Source organism: Quercus suber, unplaced genomic scaffold (assembly GCF_002906115.3).
Source record: "Quercus suber isolate HL8 unplaced genomic scaffold, Cork oak 2.0 scaffold_117, whole genome shotgun sequence".
NCBI lineage: Eukaryota > Viridiplantae > Streptophyta > Magnoliopsida > Fagales > Fagaceae > Quercus > Quercus suber.
In genome coordinates this window covers 276620-294686 of record NW_027069582.1, presented here as the reverse complement: position 1 = coordinate 294686, position 18067 = coordinate 276620, and the positions used below count along the sequence as shown (strand labels likewise).

At 35.8% G+C, this 18067-nt stretch overlaps 1 protein-coding gene across 1 annotated transcript in view; it reads left to right on the top strand.

Annotated features, from left to right (window-relative positions):
• Nucleotides 1–11138: 11138 nt before the first annotated feature.
• LOC112000221 (putative disease resistance protein RGA3) overlaps nucleotides 11139–18067 on the top strand; it is an 18693-nt gene continuing 11764 nt past the window's right edge. Inside the window, exon 1 of the mRNA XM_065775667.1 lies at nucleotides 11139–11285. Coding sequence (XP_065631739.1) covers nucleotides 11139–11285 — 147 coding nt within the window. The remainder of the gene's footprint in view (nucleotides 11286–18067) is intronic.

Sequence of the window (18067 nt, the reverse complement as noted above, 5' to 3'; positions counted from 1 at the left end):
AATGTGGGTTGAAGACTTGAAGTGTATGCACTGCTTTTTGGGATGTAAAAATAATTATTTCTAAATAGATGTTATATTTAATATTATGCAGGTTGAAATGGGTTGTGTTACATTCGTGTCAACCCAACAAGACTCGTTTATTAAGCGTGTCAAATGGGTTGGGTCAGGTCAACCCACTTATTAACAAGTCGGGTTAGGGTTGAAAGATTATGACACAATTATTAAATGGGTCCGGTTAGGGTTGAGCCATTTAGTCGAACACCCCTACCTCGACACGACACGAACCCGACACGCTAACCCGAATTAACACCCCTATTTAATATTAAAAATAATATGTCGAAAAATTGGAACTAAATCACATTTACAATATGCAAAATAAGGTATAATGAAAATACTTACTTTCCAAACTGATGGTATGTTCCTTTCTTTAATTAGCTTTGTTAGAGTATTTGTGCAATTATCCTCAATGTTCATATTCAAAATATTTTTAGTATTTAATAGATTTGTGAAGCAAGCTCCCAAGCGTTCAAATATAGTATAAGGAAATTCAGTGAAAAGAAAAAAGTATAAGGAAAATTGCACCCAAAAAAAAATCTAAAAGATTTCGTACGATTTTTGAAATTCTTATAAAATAACTTCATGTTAACAATTAACAAATTTTCTAAAATCTATTAAATTATAAACCTCATTCATAATTTTAAATACAATTCTAATAGTTCACACTAATAAAGGGAAAATAATAGTTCACACTAATAAAGGGAAAAAATTATTTCATTTATGCGTGTGCAACAATACATCAGTATCAAAGTAAAAGTTAAAAAAAAAAAAAAAAAAAAAAAAAAGTGAAACAGGGATTGAAAGTTGACAGAATAGTATACTGGAAGGTGATCTCTAGAAGGAACTTCTTCCAAGAAGAGTAATTGTGGGCCTCAAATAGCCCATAAAACCATGAAAAAGGGGGAAAGCCCAAAATGGATTTGCTGTAGAACAACAACCTTGGCAAATTTGATACATAACAACTTGGGCAAGCCGAAACAAATAGAGCCTAAGACCCTTCCATTTTTATAGCCCAATAGTGAAAAATGGGCCCGAAAAGGCCCAAACCATTTGTGTAAAGGGATAAGCACAAACCTGTCTATCCACATTAGAGAGAACACGCACGAAAGATATTTGGTACATTGTGCTTTATCTTGATTAGGTGGCAAATTAATCTTTCTATTTGCAAGCTTCTTCTTCTTCTCATGTGACGTTGCTACTTGCATGGGAAAAAAGCAATTACATGGTATATGTTAGAGATATATTAGCCTATTAGCGTCAGCCCAAACCTAATTTTATTTTGTGTGCAAGCTAAGTTTCCTACTTGTACTAGAAGTCTATTAGTCTAGGGTTTAATTTATTATATATACACATGTTATGATTCATTGTAACATAGGATTTGTACTACACTATAATATATTATTGATGTAGCCCTTTAGGGTTTCTTCCGTGGATGTAGACCGTTAGGCTAAACTACGTAACCCTCGTATGTTATTGTGTTCTATACTTTATGTTTTCGCTTTTGCATACATATTAGCATATTCAACATGGTGTATCAATGCAAATATTTAACATGGTATCAAAGCCACCTTCTTGTGGCCATGGTTTTCTGTTCTTGCGGTACATTTAAGAGCAATCTTTGTCTTCCTCGGTGTTTTTTTTTTTTTTTTTTGCTGCGTTCGTCTTCTTTGGTTTCCTACTGCTGCTGTCAAAACTCTCCGGTATAGTCAAGCCACCGTTAGAAGTCGCATCAACACTGCAAGACTATTGCTTTCCTCAAACTACCATAACAGAGTCAAACTTCATTCAAGGGATCTTCTCAACCTTAACAAATCTCAAGATTTTATCAAGTTTCCATATTGAGTTTGAGAAGGGGTGTTAGAGATATATTAGCTCATTAGTGTAAGCCCAAGCCTAATTCTACTTCGTGTGCAAGCCAAGTCTCCTACTTGTACTAGAAGTCTATTAGTCTAGGGTTTAGTCTATTATATATACACATGTTATGATTCATTGTAACATAAGATTTGTACTACACTATAATATATTATTGATGTAGCCTTTTAGGGTTTCCTCTGTGGATGTAAACCGTTAGGCTGAACCACATAACCCTCGTGTGTTATTGTGTTCTATACTTTATACTTTCGCTTCTGCATACATATTAGCATATATAATGCCAAAAGGATATAGTTTTCTGCTTTGGGGGGTTGTGCTTTTCATGGTTAGGTAACAAATTAATTAAGCTACTTATTGATTAATTTACTCGTTCCACTACTTGTTGCATGGGAAAGACAAAACTAGATTGTATAAAAAAGGTTCGTACGTTGTAGAATCCACTACTTGTTGGTATATTTCTCTCTTTTAATTACAATAGCCACTTGCATATTAAACAAGTTGCTTTGCCACCTAATCAAGAAAAGCACAACTACCTAACGGAGTGGACTACTTAAACCTCTCACATAAGTTCAACTGGGGCAGCAGCATATTGGTTTAATAATTTTAGTATGTGTGAATGGTTTAATAATTTTAATATGTGTGAATAGTACTGTAAGATTCATTTTTAATATTTTTCAATGCATGAACAGTGATACTATAGTGCATGAACATTATTCATAAATGGTAAATATTGTCTCTCAAATTCAACAAATACGGGCAAAAAAAAAAAAAAAAAAAAAAACGCAACTCACAAAACGCATCGCATGTTTTATTGCTATCCAAACGGGTACATAATATTGATTTGTTTTCTCGTTTTGTGTGTGCAGCCGGTGATATATATCGAGAAACAAGAATCCTCCACCATCTACGCATCAACAGCTCCACCCGATACAAAAGGAAAACATTAATGGCTCGGTCATCAATGTAAACGCACATATGTATGTAGGGATTTGTCAATATAAAACTTTGTATCAAGGCTGAAAGACCAATGACTATATACAATGTTGTGATCACTTTACCCTCGTGACTTTGCCTTGAAATGGTAAATATAAAGAATGATATAATAGCGGGAATTATTAAAGAGTAGCCAATAGAAAAAAAAAAATTTACCTAAGCATTCAAAATAAATAAATAAATAAAGAGTAAGTAGCATTAAGATACTCTAAGGTCTGGGCTAATGTCAATTAAGTTCAAGATTTTTCAAAATTTATCAATTTAGTCCATAAAGTGAACTTAATCCCTCAATATTGTTAGGCCAGTTCATTCTTTTCAATTGTTTCAAGGACTAAGTTAATTTTAGGGACCAAATTAGTCAATTTTAAAAATTTTTGAATCTGATTGACATTAGCATAAAACTCTGGATATATGAATGAAATTTACCCAAAAATAAAATAGAGTACTTTTTACCGAGAAAAGATTTTCCAAATCCTAACCATCATTGGTACTTTTGTTTTTGGCTCTAATTTTTGCATGACTTAATTATTATGAGGCCCTCTATAGATTACTCGTAGACTTTAGTAGCACAACCAATCTGTATTTTCTATAATGTATGTATATATGTATGTATTTTTTTTTTTTTAGAAGATTCTAGTATGCATGTGGTTTCTCCTTTCATTAATGAATCACATCTTCCTATGGTTTTAAAAACTGAAACAGTTAAAATATTGAAAAAAAAAAATGTTTGGTATTAAATTTTCACCACTTGAACTAATAGTTTTTACAGTTAAATCATTGGGTTTTATGGTTTTTATCAGATCAATTGCAGGTACGGTTCCTATTTCCTCTTTTGCAGTCTGCTTCTGATTTTGGTCATGCCCATCATTATAAAATCTATAATTGTTTGTTATTATAGGTGATGAATTTCAGTAATTAATTAAATTAGAATCTTTTTTGGGACCAATGTGGTCCCTACAACCACTCTAAAAATATTTCTGTGGGGTGCGATGTCGAATGTCATAAAAAATTTGAATGTATCTTCCTCATCACCAATTGGTTTTGAGATGAAATGGCATAGCTTATAGTCTGACAAATGGTATCAGAGCCAAGGTCATGAGTTTGAGTTGCAAGAGTGGTATTGTGAGGAAGGGATTGTTGAGTGGACCATAACTTAACTCCCTTCAACTGCTCTAAAAATAGGCTTGCACGATGTTGAATAATATAAAAGATTTGGGTGTCTTCCTCATCACTAATTGGTTTTGAGGTGGAATGACCTATCTTACGGTGCGACTATCTTAACAAAGAAGTTCTTGTTTACAAGATTTGTGATTTCTTGTCTTTAGAGAATTTTTTTACTAAAAAAAAAAAATGAAACCCACAAGATTATAAACACCAAGACTGCTTTAGTTTAATTCCCCTATATTTGATACTTTTTCTTTGCAATGTTTAACTTCCATAAGAAGAATTTTAACTTAAGGTCACAGCCCGTCTGTATGGGCAATGCATCAAGCTTTCAAAAAGGTAAGCTGTCATGTGTAGGCTCTTTTATAAATAAACACTAAAACTAGAAGCATAAATATTCTATAAAAATGTACATATTTTAAGAGCAATGGCAAACTTTCATCTCTTAATAACATCCAACAAATTAGCCTTGGGCCTCTCTCTGTGTGCATGCATGGCTGTGCTTTTCTTTGTATAGACAAAGCATTAAGCTTAATTTATTATTTACTTAGGCATTCAAAATATCCAACAGTCTTTGCACCAAATCCTTATTAAATTTAAAATGTCATGGTAAAATCATGTTAAAGTACAATTATAAACTTTTAATTTTAAGTTGTGATTATTTGAAATAAATATAGCAAACTATATTTGTGGTAGAGTTGATTTTTATTTTTAATTTTTTAAAAAATTGGAAGGGGAGGGAATGAGTATGGGTTTAACGCAGAGTAACGAATACAATAGTAACGATACCGTTGGAGTAGAGTCAAGAGTGTAGAGTTGATATATAATATATTTTACAGAATACCATTGTTACCGCTTCACATATAAACGTTCATTACATGACTATTGACTACATAAAATATTGTGACTTGTTACCCTCATGACTTTGCCTTGAAATGGTCAAAATAGATTTTAGGAGAAAAAAAAAAGTAGTATATGATATAGAGAATTATTAAAAAGTAGACAATAGAATATGTTTATCCTCAATTTTCTATGTAAATGTTCCTTACATAAAGACCAATGACTATATACAATGTTGAGATCATGTTACCCTCATGACTTTGCCTTGAAATGGTAAATAAAAAAAATGATATGATAGTGAGAATTATTAAAGAGTAGCCAATAGAATATATTAATCCTCAATGTTCTATGTAAAAAAGTTCCTTAATTTTTTATTTATTTGAACTTAACGTGTAGCTTGTTGTACTTTTATTGGTTCAGAAACATGATGAATGAGGCTTGTAAGTGGGGCTACAAATAACAAGTTTATAATCAAAAGTTCATTAAATGAGTTATTTAAACTGAGGCAGGAGCCTATTGGTTTTTATTAATGGCAACTAGCCAGTAATTAATATATAATAATATGGATTTGTTTTCTCATTTTGTGTGTGCAGCCCGTGATACATAGAAACGAGAATCCTCCACCAACTACGCATCAACAGCTATAACCCAATGCAAAAGGAAAGCAATGGCTCGGTCATCAGTGTAAACGCACATATGTCAATATAAAACTTGTATCAAGGCAGAAAAACATTGTAAAAAAAAATAAAAAATCAATAGTTTAGAAGTAAAACTAGGAAAATAAAATTTTTAATATTTTAGGAATAAAAAATTTTAATTTTTTAATAAAAATTTAAGTACAAAAAGTGAAATATTTTAACAGTTTAAAGATAAAAATTAAAAAAATTTAGCAAAGAAATAATTTTTGGTAAAATTTAGAGACCAAATTTATATTTTAGCCAAACTTTTCTTTAGGCGGAAAGTTCCTCTTGGTATCAATAAAGGCAAGGTTCATCAACTGTATACTTTTAGCGTAATTGTCACTTTACAAGTATGAGTTATTGTGAGGTGAGGGCATAATATAATTTATATATATATATATATATATTTTTAAATATTATTGATAGTCATTTTCATATTTTGTTAACACTTTAAAAAATTTTGTAAAAAAATTATTAGGTATAAATGTAATTGTCATTTTAAAAAAAAATTATTGTGAAGTATCTTTTTCTTTTACAATTCATTTATTTTAGACTCTTTAGTTTTTGTACTTAATAACTCACTTGAATATATATTTATAATGTGGTTCTACGTTTGATTCTAAAATTAAGAAATAAAATCTTTAAGAATAAATAATTTAAAACATGTAATACAAAATTGGAACTCTAATTTGGAATTTTAATTTAAGTTTCTCTCAACTTCACCTATTATTATATATATATATATATATATATATATATTATTTTTTAGAGAGTTTCAACTTATAGCGTCCACTCTTGATGATATTTCTTTATCATCAAACTAAGACACCAACTGATTTTTGGTGTAAGGGGAGATTGAACTTCAGATTTTTTATTCAATTATTAGAGATTTTACCAATTGAGCTAATTGAAATGCACACGTTGGCTTTAATTAATTGAAAGCTCTATGCCATTTTTTATTTTATTTTTGGTTCCTTGCCACTTACTTAACTAACCAATGAGGAAATCTAGTAATACAACAAATCTCATTATATTTTTAAAATATTTTTTGTTTTGAGTTGTGGTGTATCTCAATATAATCTTATTTTTATTATGTTGATCTATGGTAGATTGACACTTCACTTGCTATAAAAGAGTAAGTGTTTCTCTTTTGCAAAGATGACGTCCAAATTTAACAAGGACATGTTTGCAAAGATGAGGGCGAAAAAGGACGAGCCGCTGTCGAGTATAGGAACGAAGACTGTGCGTGTGACTGGGAGGGGTCCTTTTGTCACTCCAACTACCTCCATCACTCCATCATTTTCGGCACTGAAACGACGAGGACAGCTTCTCCGTCAACCTCAATTGAAGAGCTCCCTACTCCTATTTCTAAAAGGCCGTGCTTGTCAGACAAGGAGAAGGAGAAGGTGGGTTCCCTCTCGTCCACTATCTGGGGGGACGAGAGACTGGCAGTGGATAGGGCCCACAGCATCGTGACTGCTGATGATTTGAAGGTCTTCTCTGGGGTTCCATTTAACAACGTTGCGAGTGGCCACGTCTACAAGCTCGTTCAAGTGTTGGGAGAGAGTTTGCACATCGCTTCTGAGTATCTTACTCAAGAGGCAAAATTGGCATCTTTAACATCAAGGATGTAAGCTTTGGAGGGAGAGAATTCTAAGTTGAAGAAGAACCTCATTGATTCAATGGACGAGGCTACCACCTTGAAGGAGAAAGTCAAGACCCTGGGTGACGACCTTAGGGTCAAACGTCAACTGACCTTGGAAAAGGATGAGCAGCTTCTAAGTGCCAAGGAGTCGCTCAAGACAATTCCTGCTAGATCTGTTGAGGCATTCCAAACCACTGACGAGTACAACACTGTGCTCTTTAGTTGGTACTTCAAAGGTTTTGAGCTTCTCCGAAGGTACTTGGTCAAGCATCCCACTGGCGTCGATATGGAGAATTTGGACTTAGAAGAGGTGGATAAAGAGATGGCCATTGACAAAGCTGCCAATCTTCCATTCTTGAAGGTGACGTTCCAGAGAGTGCTCTTGCTGACGATTCTGCTGTTGGTGATCCCCCCTCAGTTGCTGGTGCTTGAACCTGTTATTTATAAAAAAATTTCTTCTTGTCTTTGGTTATTACTCGTCGTGTCTTTTGGGCTTTTTTGTAAATCTTATTTTGAAACAATTTTACTTTTATCTATCTTGGGAACAGTGTTTTAACCCAGTGTTTATGGGTTCTTTTGTTGTAAAACAATGGTAATTTGCCTGTCTGTTTTAGGCTTTAATTTAACTTACATCTCTGTACTTACTTGCACTTGTGATTGCATGCTCTTTGGTTTGTGATACGTTGGTGGGATCTTTTAATCACCCATGTGGTGTGCTTGGTGACACTTTTACTTTTTCTTCTCTTCGCCAGTATTTTTTGCTTCCGTCAGTAATTCACTTCCATCAAGGCGGAATCTAGTTACTCAGCCATTTTTGGCTTTTTGTGAATTACACCCTTTTTAGGGATCTTGTAGTCGTCATTAACTTACATCCGTCAAGGCGGAATCTTGTTACTTAGCTATTTTTTGCTTTTTGTGACTTACACCCTTTTAAGGGATCTTGTCATCGTCAGTAATTTACATCCGTCAAGGCGGAATCTTGTTACTTAGCCATTTTTGGCTTTTTGTGAGTTATAATTGAATAGACCTGCTTGTAGAGAAACATTAGCTGAATAACTTCTTTATTAATGTCAACAATGAATACATTTAGCCGTTACGTCTATTGATGGTATTTCTTCAAGTGTTTAATGTTCCAAGGCCTTGGGAGTCTTTGTCCGTCTAGGGTTTTCAGATGATAGCTACCCTATCTGGAATAATGGATAACTCAGAAGGGTCCTTCCCATGTGGGGCTGAGTTTTCCTTGAGTAGGAATTCTGGTTACCAGGGTTACTTTGCGCAGGACGAGGTCACCAATGCTGAGTCGCCTGAGTTTTACCCTTCTGTTGTAATAATAAGTCATTATCTGCTGGTAGTCCGTCATTCTACTGCAGGCTTTATCTCTTACTTCATCTAGACAATCCAGGTTGAATCGTAGACGATCATCATTAGCTTCTTCGTTGAATACTTCTCGCCTGGTGATGGTTACTCCTACCTCGACCGAGATCACTGCTTCAGTGCCGTAGGTGAGTCTGAATGGGGTCTCTCCCGTCGGGGTTCTAGCTGTGGTTCTGTAAGCCCACAAGACATTAGGCAATTCTTCTAGCCAGGCACCCTTCGCATCGTCCAGCTTGGTTTTTATGATCTTGAGTAGAGTACGGTTCGTCACCTCCGTCTGTCCATTCACCTGTAGATGTCCTGGTGATGAGAACTGGTTCTTGATGCCTAGGCCTGAACAGAAGTCTTTGAAGCCTTGGCTATCGAATTGTCGTCCGTTATCTGATATGATTTCCTTTGGAATCCCAAACTCGCAGATTATATTCTTCCACATGAAGCTTCGAATTCTTACTTTGGTGATAGTTGCTAGTGGCTCTGCTTTAACCCATTTCGTAAAGTAGTCAATAGCAACTAGTAAGAATTTTACCTGACCTTTGCCCAGGGGCAGTGGGCCGACGATGTCGATTCCCCATTGTGCAAACGGCCACGGGGACATTATCGTCGTCAGTCTCTCTGCTGGAATTCGTTGGACATTCCTAAACCGTTGACATTTATCACACTTCTTGACGAACTTTGTTGCGTCCACCTGCATAGTGGGTCAGAAATAACCTGTTCGAATTATCTTGCTTACCAGGGATCTAGGGCCAGTGTGGTCCTCACATATTCCTTCATGTATCTCTTTCAGGATGTACTTGGCTTCTCCCTTATTAACACACTTGACACTTCAAGTAAGGTATGGAGAAGCCTCTCTTGTATAGGATGTCATTGAGGATCGTAAATCTGGCTGCCCTCTTCTTGATCTTCCTGGCCTCGTCCGAATTCGGTGGGAGGTGCCCGTCCTGAAGGAAGGATATGATGGGCGTCATCCAACTGTCTGTCTTCTGGATTGCAAATATTGGAACTTCTTCAATGCTGGGGTTTTTCTGGCTTTCCATCAGCAAGTCTACGCTCATCATCCCTTCTTCTAACGATACTATCTTCGAGACTTCGACTGCCACCACATTCTGGCTTCTGGGTATCTGTACAAATTCCACTTCATCGAACTCTTGAGCCAGACGTTTTGTCAGCTTGAGATACTTCTACATTCTCTCTTCCTTTGCCTCGTATTCTCCCTTGATTTGCCCAATTACTAGTTTTGAATCATTTTGGACTAACAGGTTCTTAGCCCCAAAAACCTTTCCGAGTCTTAATCCCGTCAGAATTCCTTCATATTTGGCCTCGTTGTTGGTGGCCGAAAGTTTCAGCTAAACTCCATACTTTAGTACTTTTCCGTCTGGGGTGATTATGACGACCCCTACTCCTCCTTCTTTCGGGTTGACGAACNAGTAAATGCTCGTCCTTAATCTGCGTTAAAATTTTGTCAACAGACATAACTAGAGGGGTAAATTTTACTGTTCGAGAGCTTTTATCGTCTCTCCTTCTGTCCCCGTCATTGGTCTAGCGATCTGGGCGCTCCCTCTTTTGCCCCCTACGCTCGTCATCCCTCCTCCCTTTGTCTCCTGGCTTTTCTACATTCTTTATGGCTGCTAATGCGTCTTCAGCATTCATATACTTCTGTACTTTTAGAAGCATTTCTGCCATCGTTTTTAGGGGATTCTTCGCAAGCGAAACTACGAGATCTCTGGATTTTAATCCCGCTTTGTAAGTCGTCAGCTGCACCTTATCGTCAGCTTCGTCCACCTCCAGGGTCTCCCGAGTGAAGCGTTTAACGTAAGACCTCAGGGTTTCTTTCTCTCCCTGCCTAATGGTAAGCAAGTAGTCTGCTGGCCTCTTGGGATGCTGCCCCCAATAAAGTGACGTAAGAAGGCGTTGCTTAACTGGTCAAAGTTATCAATGGACGACGTTGGCAACTTGGTGAACCATTCCCTTGCAGCTCCTTTGAGGGTAGTGGGGAAGGAATGACACAGTATCTCGTCAGGGGGCTGTTGGAGGCCCAACGTTGTTTTGAAGGTATTAAGATGATTCTGAGGGTCTTTTAGGCCATCGAACGACTCAATTTGAGGAAGGCGAAACTTCGTCGGTACTGGGCACTCTAGGACTGCCGTAGTGAACGGCGAATCCGTGGCTTTGACCATTCTATCCACACTCCATTCCATTTTCTCTTTGATGGCATTTCTTAACTCATCCATCTCTTTCCTCATCTCTCGTAGAAGATCTAAATTTTGCTCATCAGGAGTGGTGGGTCTATGTTGGTTACTCCTTCTATGGCTGTCTCCCTCCTCCTTTGGGTTGCCTTTTGACCGATTCTCCTCCTGTTGAAGCCGCAGCTTCATTTCCCGGTTTTGTTCTAGTAAGTTCTTCAACAGTGGCCGCGAGAGCCTGGACTTGTTGAGCCAAGGCCACAGAATCTGGGTTAGATTCCATCTGAATATAGAAGTTTTATGGAAACTACGTTTTCAAATGTAAACACGAAAATGTCGTTCCCCACAGACGGCGCCAAACTGATGAAGCGTAAGTTCGTTAGTCAAGGTGGTCAAATGGAAGCAACCTTCGGCCTATATGAATGTACTCTCAAAGGTGGTCACCGGTGTGGTGCCTACCACAACGCCTCCGATGACAAAGTTAATATAAGAAATTCTTTAAGCAAAATGCAATATCTCAGAATAAAAGAATCAACTGTGTGTTTGTATCTATGTACCTTGTGCTTGGCGATGTGTGGGCTTTATATATGTTTTTATAGCTTCTAGCTGTTGGGGTAGTTATGGAGGTCTTAATGCTCCTCCTGGTAACGTTTGGTGCTGTGTAATGTGGCCTTAATGTGCTCCAACGGCTCGTACAGTTGGCCTTGTAATTGCTCTGGGTATAATTGTGCTGCATTGAATGGTCTTCTTGCCTTCGTCAATGACGTGGGTATTAGTTTGCTCGTCTAGGGATACCTTCGTCTGTATTATGGACTTCGTCCTTGGTGAATGAATTCGTCAGTCTTGTCATCATCTAACTTCGAGTTTAGCACTTTTTGAAGTGAAGATTCTTTGTTACATTTGGCCTGCATGTCATTCTATCACCAAATCTGAGATTGCATATTGAAACCACGGACGAGTTCGTGAAGGTCCGTGAACTCAGTTTGAAAATGATGCTAACTAAAGAAAATAGTTCTAAATAGTTTGAAAATAATGCTAACTAACGAAGTTGTTTGAAAATTGGTGTTAGTTTGAAGGAAAAAAAAATCTCAGTTTCTTGGACGGGTCAGAAGCATTGGAGCAAATGAATTTAAAGATCTTTTTGGCACAATAAAAAGGGGCAGGAAAGATTAAAAGAAAAAAAGGATTTTGATTATATATTTATTTATTTATTTCAAATATATTGATGAGGTGTAATTTTTTAATGTCAATTAAAATTTATTATTATTATTATTTTTTAGCCATGTCAGCTTCAAGTGTGCCACTTGTGCACACCGTGTGCCACATAAGTATTTTGCGTTAATAAGTTAACAGTATGAACCAAATTGATTGTAAGTTGAAAATAACAAGAACCAAATTGACTGCTGTTAAAATATAAAAACTAAATTAACTATGATCCTAAAATATAATAACTAAAATGGTGTTTTTGTCTAAAAAGTAATTGTTTTTGTTTACAAGTTTTTATATTTTTCATAAAAGTAGTATAAAAAGATTCAAAACTTTTTAAAAATAGTCCACTGACAAATGAATGATGTGAGGGCTCCCGTTATCTGGGCTTTTAGTTTTTAATTTTTTTAAGCAAATATTTAACTCCAAACTTCTTATTCGACAATAAGATATTTTATCAATAAAACTAAATGGAACCACGTTCGAGACTAAACTTTATGGCAAAGTCACGTGATAACATGTCAACAACATTATATATATATATATATAGAGAGAGAGAGAGAGAGAGAGAGAGAGAGAGAGAGAGAGAGAGAGAGAGAGAGAGAGAGAGAGAGAGAGAGAGAGAGAGAGAGAGAGAGAGAGAGAGAGAGAGAGTCACTGATCTTTTGTAAGCAATGTTTTTACATAGAACATTAAGCGTGCGTTTGGATTGCACGGTAAGTTGCGGCACGTTTTCATTTCACGTTTTCTTTTTTTTTTTTTTTTTTTTTTGGCCGGTTTTTTTGACTTTGGGGGACAAAATTCACTGTTCACACACTGTTCACGTACTGTTCACGCAATATTTAATATTAAAAGTGGGTCCCACAACACTATTCACACATTTAAAAATTATTTTGCTATAGTGTTTTCAGCAACAATCAGTTTTTAGCAACTTTCAGCAACAATAAGTGCTATCCAAACGGACCCTAAGGATTATTAATTTATTCTATTGGTTCCATAAAAATAAATAAATAAAAAAAACTTATTCTATTGGCTACCCTTTTATAATTTGCGATATCATATACTAATTTTTATTTGCCAAGGCAAAGTCACGAGAGTAACATGTCGAAGCATTTTGTATAGGTATTGCTCTTATGTAAAGAACGTTTACATAGAAAACAGAGCCAAGCTCTGCACTGTTTTGAAAGAGCTTGAAAGTGATGGTCAAAGGGGTCAATGGAGGTCGATTTGCATCAAGCATGTAAAAATATGAACGCAAAGAAGCAGAAGAAGACAATATTTTTAACGTGGTTCGGCTGAAATGCGTACATCCACGGTTTATTTTTTATGTACTTTAGCAGGAAAAAGACTTTATAAAGATTTAAAAAAAAAAAAAAAAAAACCTTTTAATAAAGTTTAGTGACTTTAGTCGGTACTTTTGCTTTTTGACTGTAGTTTTTTTCACTCAATTACTTTGACCCTCTCTACAGACTTTAGTACTACTAGCTGTCTAGCACTACTTTTGAGCCTCTCTACAGACTTTAGTCGGTACTTTTGCTTTTTGACTCTAGTTTTTTCACCATATTTTTTTAGGATTCACATAAGATACAATACTTAATTAATTATTAAGATTAAAAATTGAAAAAATAACTTTCAATTTCAGCATTAAATAAAATATAATAAAAAAGAGTTAAAATATTAAAGTTAAAAAATAAAAATAAAAAAAGTTAAAAAAATTGTGAAAAAAATAGAGACAATACTCTAAATATTGCACTTGATATAAATTCATTATTTTGAGCCTCTCTGCAGACTTTAGTAGTACTGTAGTACTAGTAGGCTAGCACTACTTTTAATAAAGGAATTCAAAGCTGTCCTAATAATGCAACTCATCAAATATATATATATTTTTTAAAGATAAACACCCATTTTCAGCCAACTACTTTTAATGACGGAATCCAAAGATGTCCTAAGAGCATTCGAACCAGTGCATCTATAATTTTAACTATTTAGTACTAATAAAAGTTATTTTATTTATTTTATCTATACACATGCTGCAGTAGTGAATCTATTTTAACTTTTAACACAATAAAATAATTTAAACATCACAATAAAATAATATATCTACTACAATAAAATAATATCTCACTATAATAAAATAATATATTCACTACACTCATACACCACAACTACAACCACAATCACAACCACCACCACCACCACCACCACAGCCCACAACAAAAGAAAAAAAAAAATCAACCAACCACCTACCACACCACCACCACACCACAGCCCACAGCAGGAAAAAACAAAAAAAAAAAAAACAAAAACAAAAAGTGCTGATCGGCATGGGACGAGATGGCGTGGGACAGCGACAACGTGGGACGGCATGGGCTGAGGTGTGGGCTGGGATGGCGTGAGATGGCGACGACGTGGACTAGGAGATGAGAGCTTGATGAGAGAGATGAGATTTTGATGAGAGAGCATGGTGAGATTATTTTAATCGGAGGTTGAATATTTTTTTTTTTTTTTTTTTTTAGATGTCTGCTATAGTGCACATTTATAAATAGATGTGCACTGTAGCAAATCAGCAAAAAATTTTAAGTTTGCCTCCACTACTGCAAGGCTTTTTTGGTATATTGGTGGAGCTAAAATAGCATTATAGTTTTTTAGCTCTACTGCTGCGAATGCTCTAATAATGGAACTCTATCAAATTTTTTTTTTGGGGATAAACAACAATTTTTATTAACAGAAGAGCCCGAAAACAACAGTTAAGAAATCAAAATTCTAACATGCTCAATGGTTAACACATCACAAAAGCGAAAGTACTTACAGTTGAATTGACACCTCTTATATATAAAGTGCTTAGAATTTAAGAGAGAAAGGATTTGAACTACAACATTAGCAGTATGTTGTAATTATCTTTCAAAAAATACATTACAAAAAAGCAGAAGGGGTAGAGCCAATAACAAACATCCAATATTTGTTTGGCAAAAACACTATTGTGATCCCTATATTTTGGAGTTATAGTCAATTTAATCCCTACATTTTTATAGCAGTAAATTTAATCTCTGTTATTTTTCACTTAGAGTCAATTTGGTCTCTAGTTTTAACTAACTAATGAAAAATGCCTACGTGGCGAACGATGTGTTTTGTTAGAATACATGTGGCAAAAAAATATATATATATAAAATCAAATATTTAACATTTAAAATACCATTTCAATAATAACAAAAAAAGCCATGTCAAAACAAAAACTAATCTAGAAAAATAAATTTAAAAAAAAATAAAGAAAACATTTTTTTTTTAAATCCTCAATTTCTTTAATTTTTTTGTGCATTCTTGCACTTTCTTAGCTACCAAACACAGCCAAACAATACACTGATATGAAAATCCCAACCAAAATCTACCAGTAGAGAATCTTCTAGTTTCACTTCTTTCTTTTAACAAATCTCTTTGCTACACTGCTCTTTTCGGGTGAAATTTCAGCAGAATTTCAGTCTTAACATTTTCACAGGATTCGCTCTCGTTTATTGAAGTGCTGCCCTCTAATTATTGGGCATGAGCTGGTAAAGGCCAATATGAAATTAAGCCAATTAGATTGTGTTTAAGTAATTTTGATTGTTTATGATGAGTTTCGCATCCATTAGGACTTCATTTATTGATCAACTAGCTGCTGCAGCTATGGTTTGTGATTGTGCCATCCAGAACAGCACTCTCAAGTCCTACGTGCTTTGGGAATCAACGAGGAAATCTCTTTTGATCCCAGAACATGTATGGAGCTTGTGGGACCTAAAATGAGCTTATTTGTAGCTGCTAGAAAATCTCCATTTATGGGCTTCAACCCATGTCCATATTTTATTTTGGTTGCGATCTTCAGATTGGGGCATTGTTTGGCTGTGTTTGGTAGCTAAGAAAGTGCAACAATACACAAGAAAATTAAAGAAATTGAGGATTTAAAAAAAAAACGTTTTATCTTTTTAAATTAATTTTTCTAGATTTGTTTTTGGTTTGACATGGCTTTTTCTGTTGTTATTGAAATGCTTATGTGATATTTTAAATGTTCAATATTTGATTTTATATATATTTTTTGCCATGCCAACAAAGCACACCGCTAGCTACGTAAGTATTTTCCGTTAGTGAGTTAACGAGAAGAACCAAATTGACTCTAAGTTGAAAATAGGAAGGACCAAATTGACTGCTACAAAAATATAAAGACCAAATTGACCGTGACTCTAAAATATAGGGACCAAAATGATGTTTTCGCCTATTTTTTTTAAAAAAAATTATGAAACCAAAACATGAGTAGTTTGATTTGCCATTTTAAAAGCTCCTTTAAACTGAATAAATTGACAAAAAGTAACCAATTTAGCCGTGTTGAAACTCATCAATTGTTAAATCTTGTTATTTAGAAGTAGTATACATTCGTACATGTACATTTTTTTATCAGCATGGACACAGCGTAACATACTATGGAGCTTTTTCTTTCAAAGTGCAAAATGTAATCAAAAAGTCTCTTTTTAAATTTTTTTAATAAAAAGTTAGCACTAATACTAGAAGCATAATATACTATCAAGAAAGTAAGCAATGCTTATAATCTTTCATAACAAACCTTAAAACCTCCTCTGGTTCTTTTTTATTTTTGACTTTTGACGAAAATACTATTGTAGGGACTCAGTTTAGATTTGACCCTGAGTATGAATGGGTTTCCAGCCCAACAAGCCCAAACAATAAATTTGTAGAGAGTGGGTTAAAGGTTTAGGCGCTGGCCGTCGTTCATCAAGCATGAACTCTCTTTTATAAAAGAAAATACTTAGAGTTTATTTACAACTGGGGGGATGCTCCTCGGCCAGTGGCCGAGGAGCCTCTTTTCTTTTTCTTCTTTTTTCCCCCCCCCCCCCATTTTTTTTACTTTACTTGCTTTTCTTATATAGTCTTCATCTTCCTATCTCCTTCTTCCATCTGTTGATCATCCATTTGCCTCTCTTCTGGTCGTCCGTCCCATCAGAGGCCTTATCAGTACTCAAGTGGTTCACTCTAATCAACGTTACCCTGCTAAGGGGTTATATCCCCATTAATGCGACCAGAGGGGTTAGGTGAATGCATTAAGTGTGAGGATGACAGCTTACTTTGGGCCTGGTCTTTCCCAAAAATCATCATTGTCATGCCGAGGACGAGGAGGTCCTTGGCATGGATCCGGAAAATGGGCTTTCCCCAATTTAGCCTTGAATGGTTAGTATTCCTCGGCGTGGGCCTTGGGCCTGCTACACGATGGGCCGAGGCTATCAGGCCCACGGGCCCCACAATAGCCCTTCAAAACCCTGCTACACGTTCCCTCGGACGGGGAGGAGGGTTTTGATACCTGCGGGCCCTCTAAACGAGTCGCCCCACTTCGGTTCGTGTTAATGCTGGCGACTTTTCAATTGCCCGATACGCGTTTTTGGCGTTTCAAGACTTAATGTGTGCCCACATTAAATTTTGGCGGCACCACGTTTCCCACTTTCAACGATATGATGGTAATTGTTCAGTGGGGATCTCCTGCTTTTATGGGCAAGCGGTTACATTTGGGGAACCTAAGGGGGAGTATAAGTACCTGTTTGAACTGCCTGGTTTCCTCATTTTCGCGCTTACAATTATTGATGCATATGATTTGAATCTGGTTCAACTTGCACACTACCTGAAGAGCATCGTCATACTTCTGTAAGTCTTCTTCTTCCAGTGACCCCAAATTTTCCTTGGTTCTATTCCTTCTTTTCTTCTTCTGGAATTTTTAGTTGTCCTTGGGGGATGGGTAAGTTTAAGAAGTTGGTTGAGTCCGACGAGATGATGAACAAATTCATCGTAGACTATGGGATACCCAATAATGTGAGTCTGAAGTACTGTGAAGAAGGAGAGTGGTACATTAGGAGGAGAGAGGGTGAAGTCGTGATCCCGATAGTCGCTTTCGTAGAGGGAGGGATGAGAATCCCTATGAGGCCAGTGACTCTCAATTACCTTAGGCATTTCCGCCTGACTCCTACTCAGTGTGCCGTGAATGTATTTAGGATATTAGGGTGTGTAGATACCCTGAATGAGAAAAT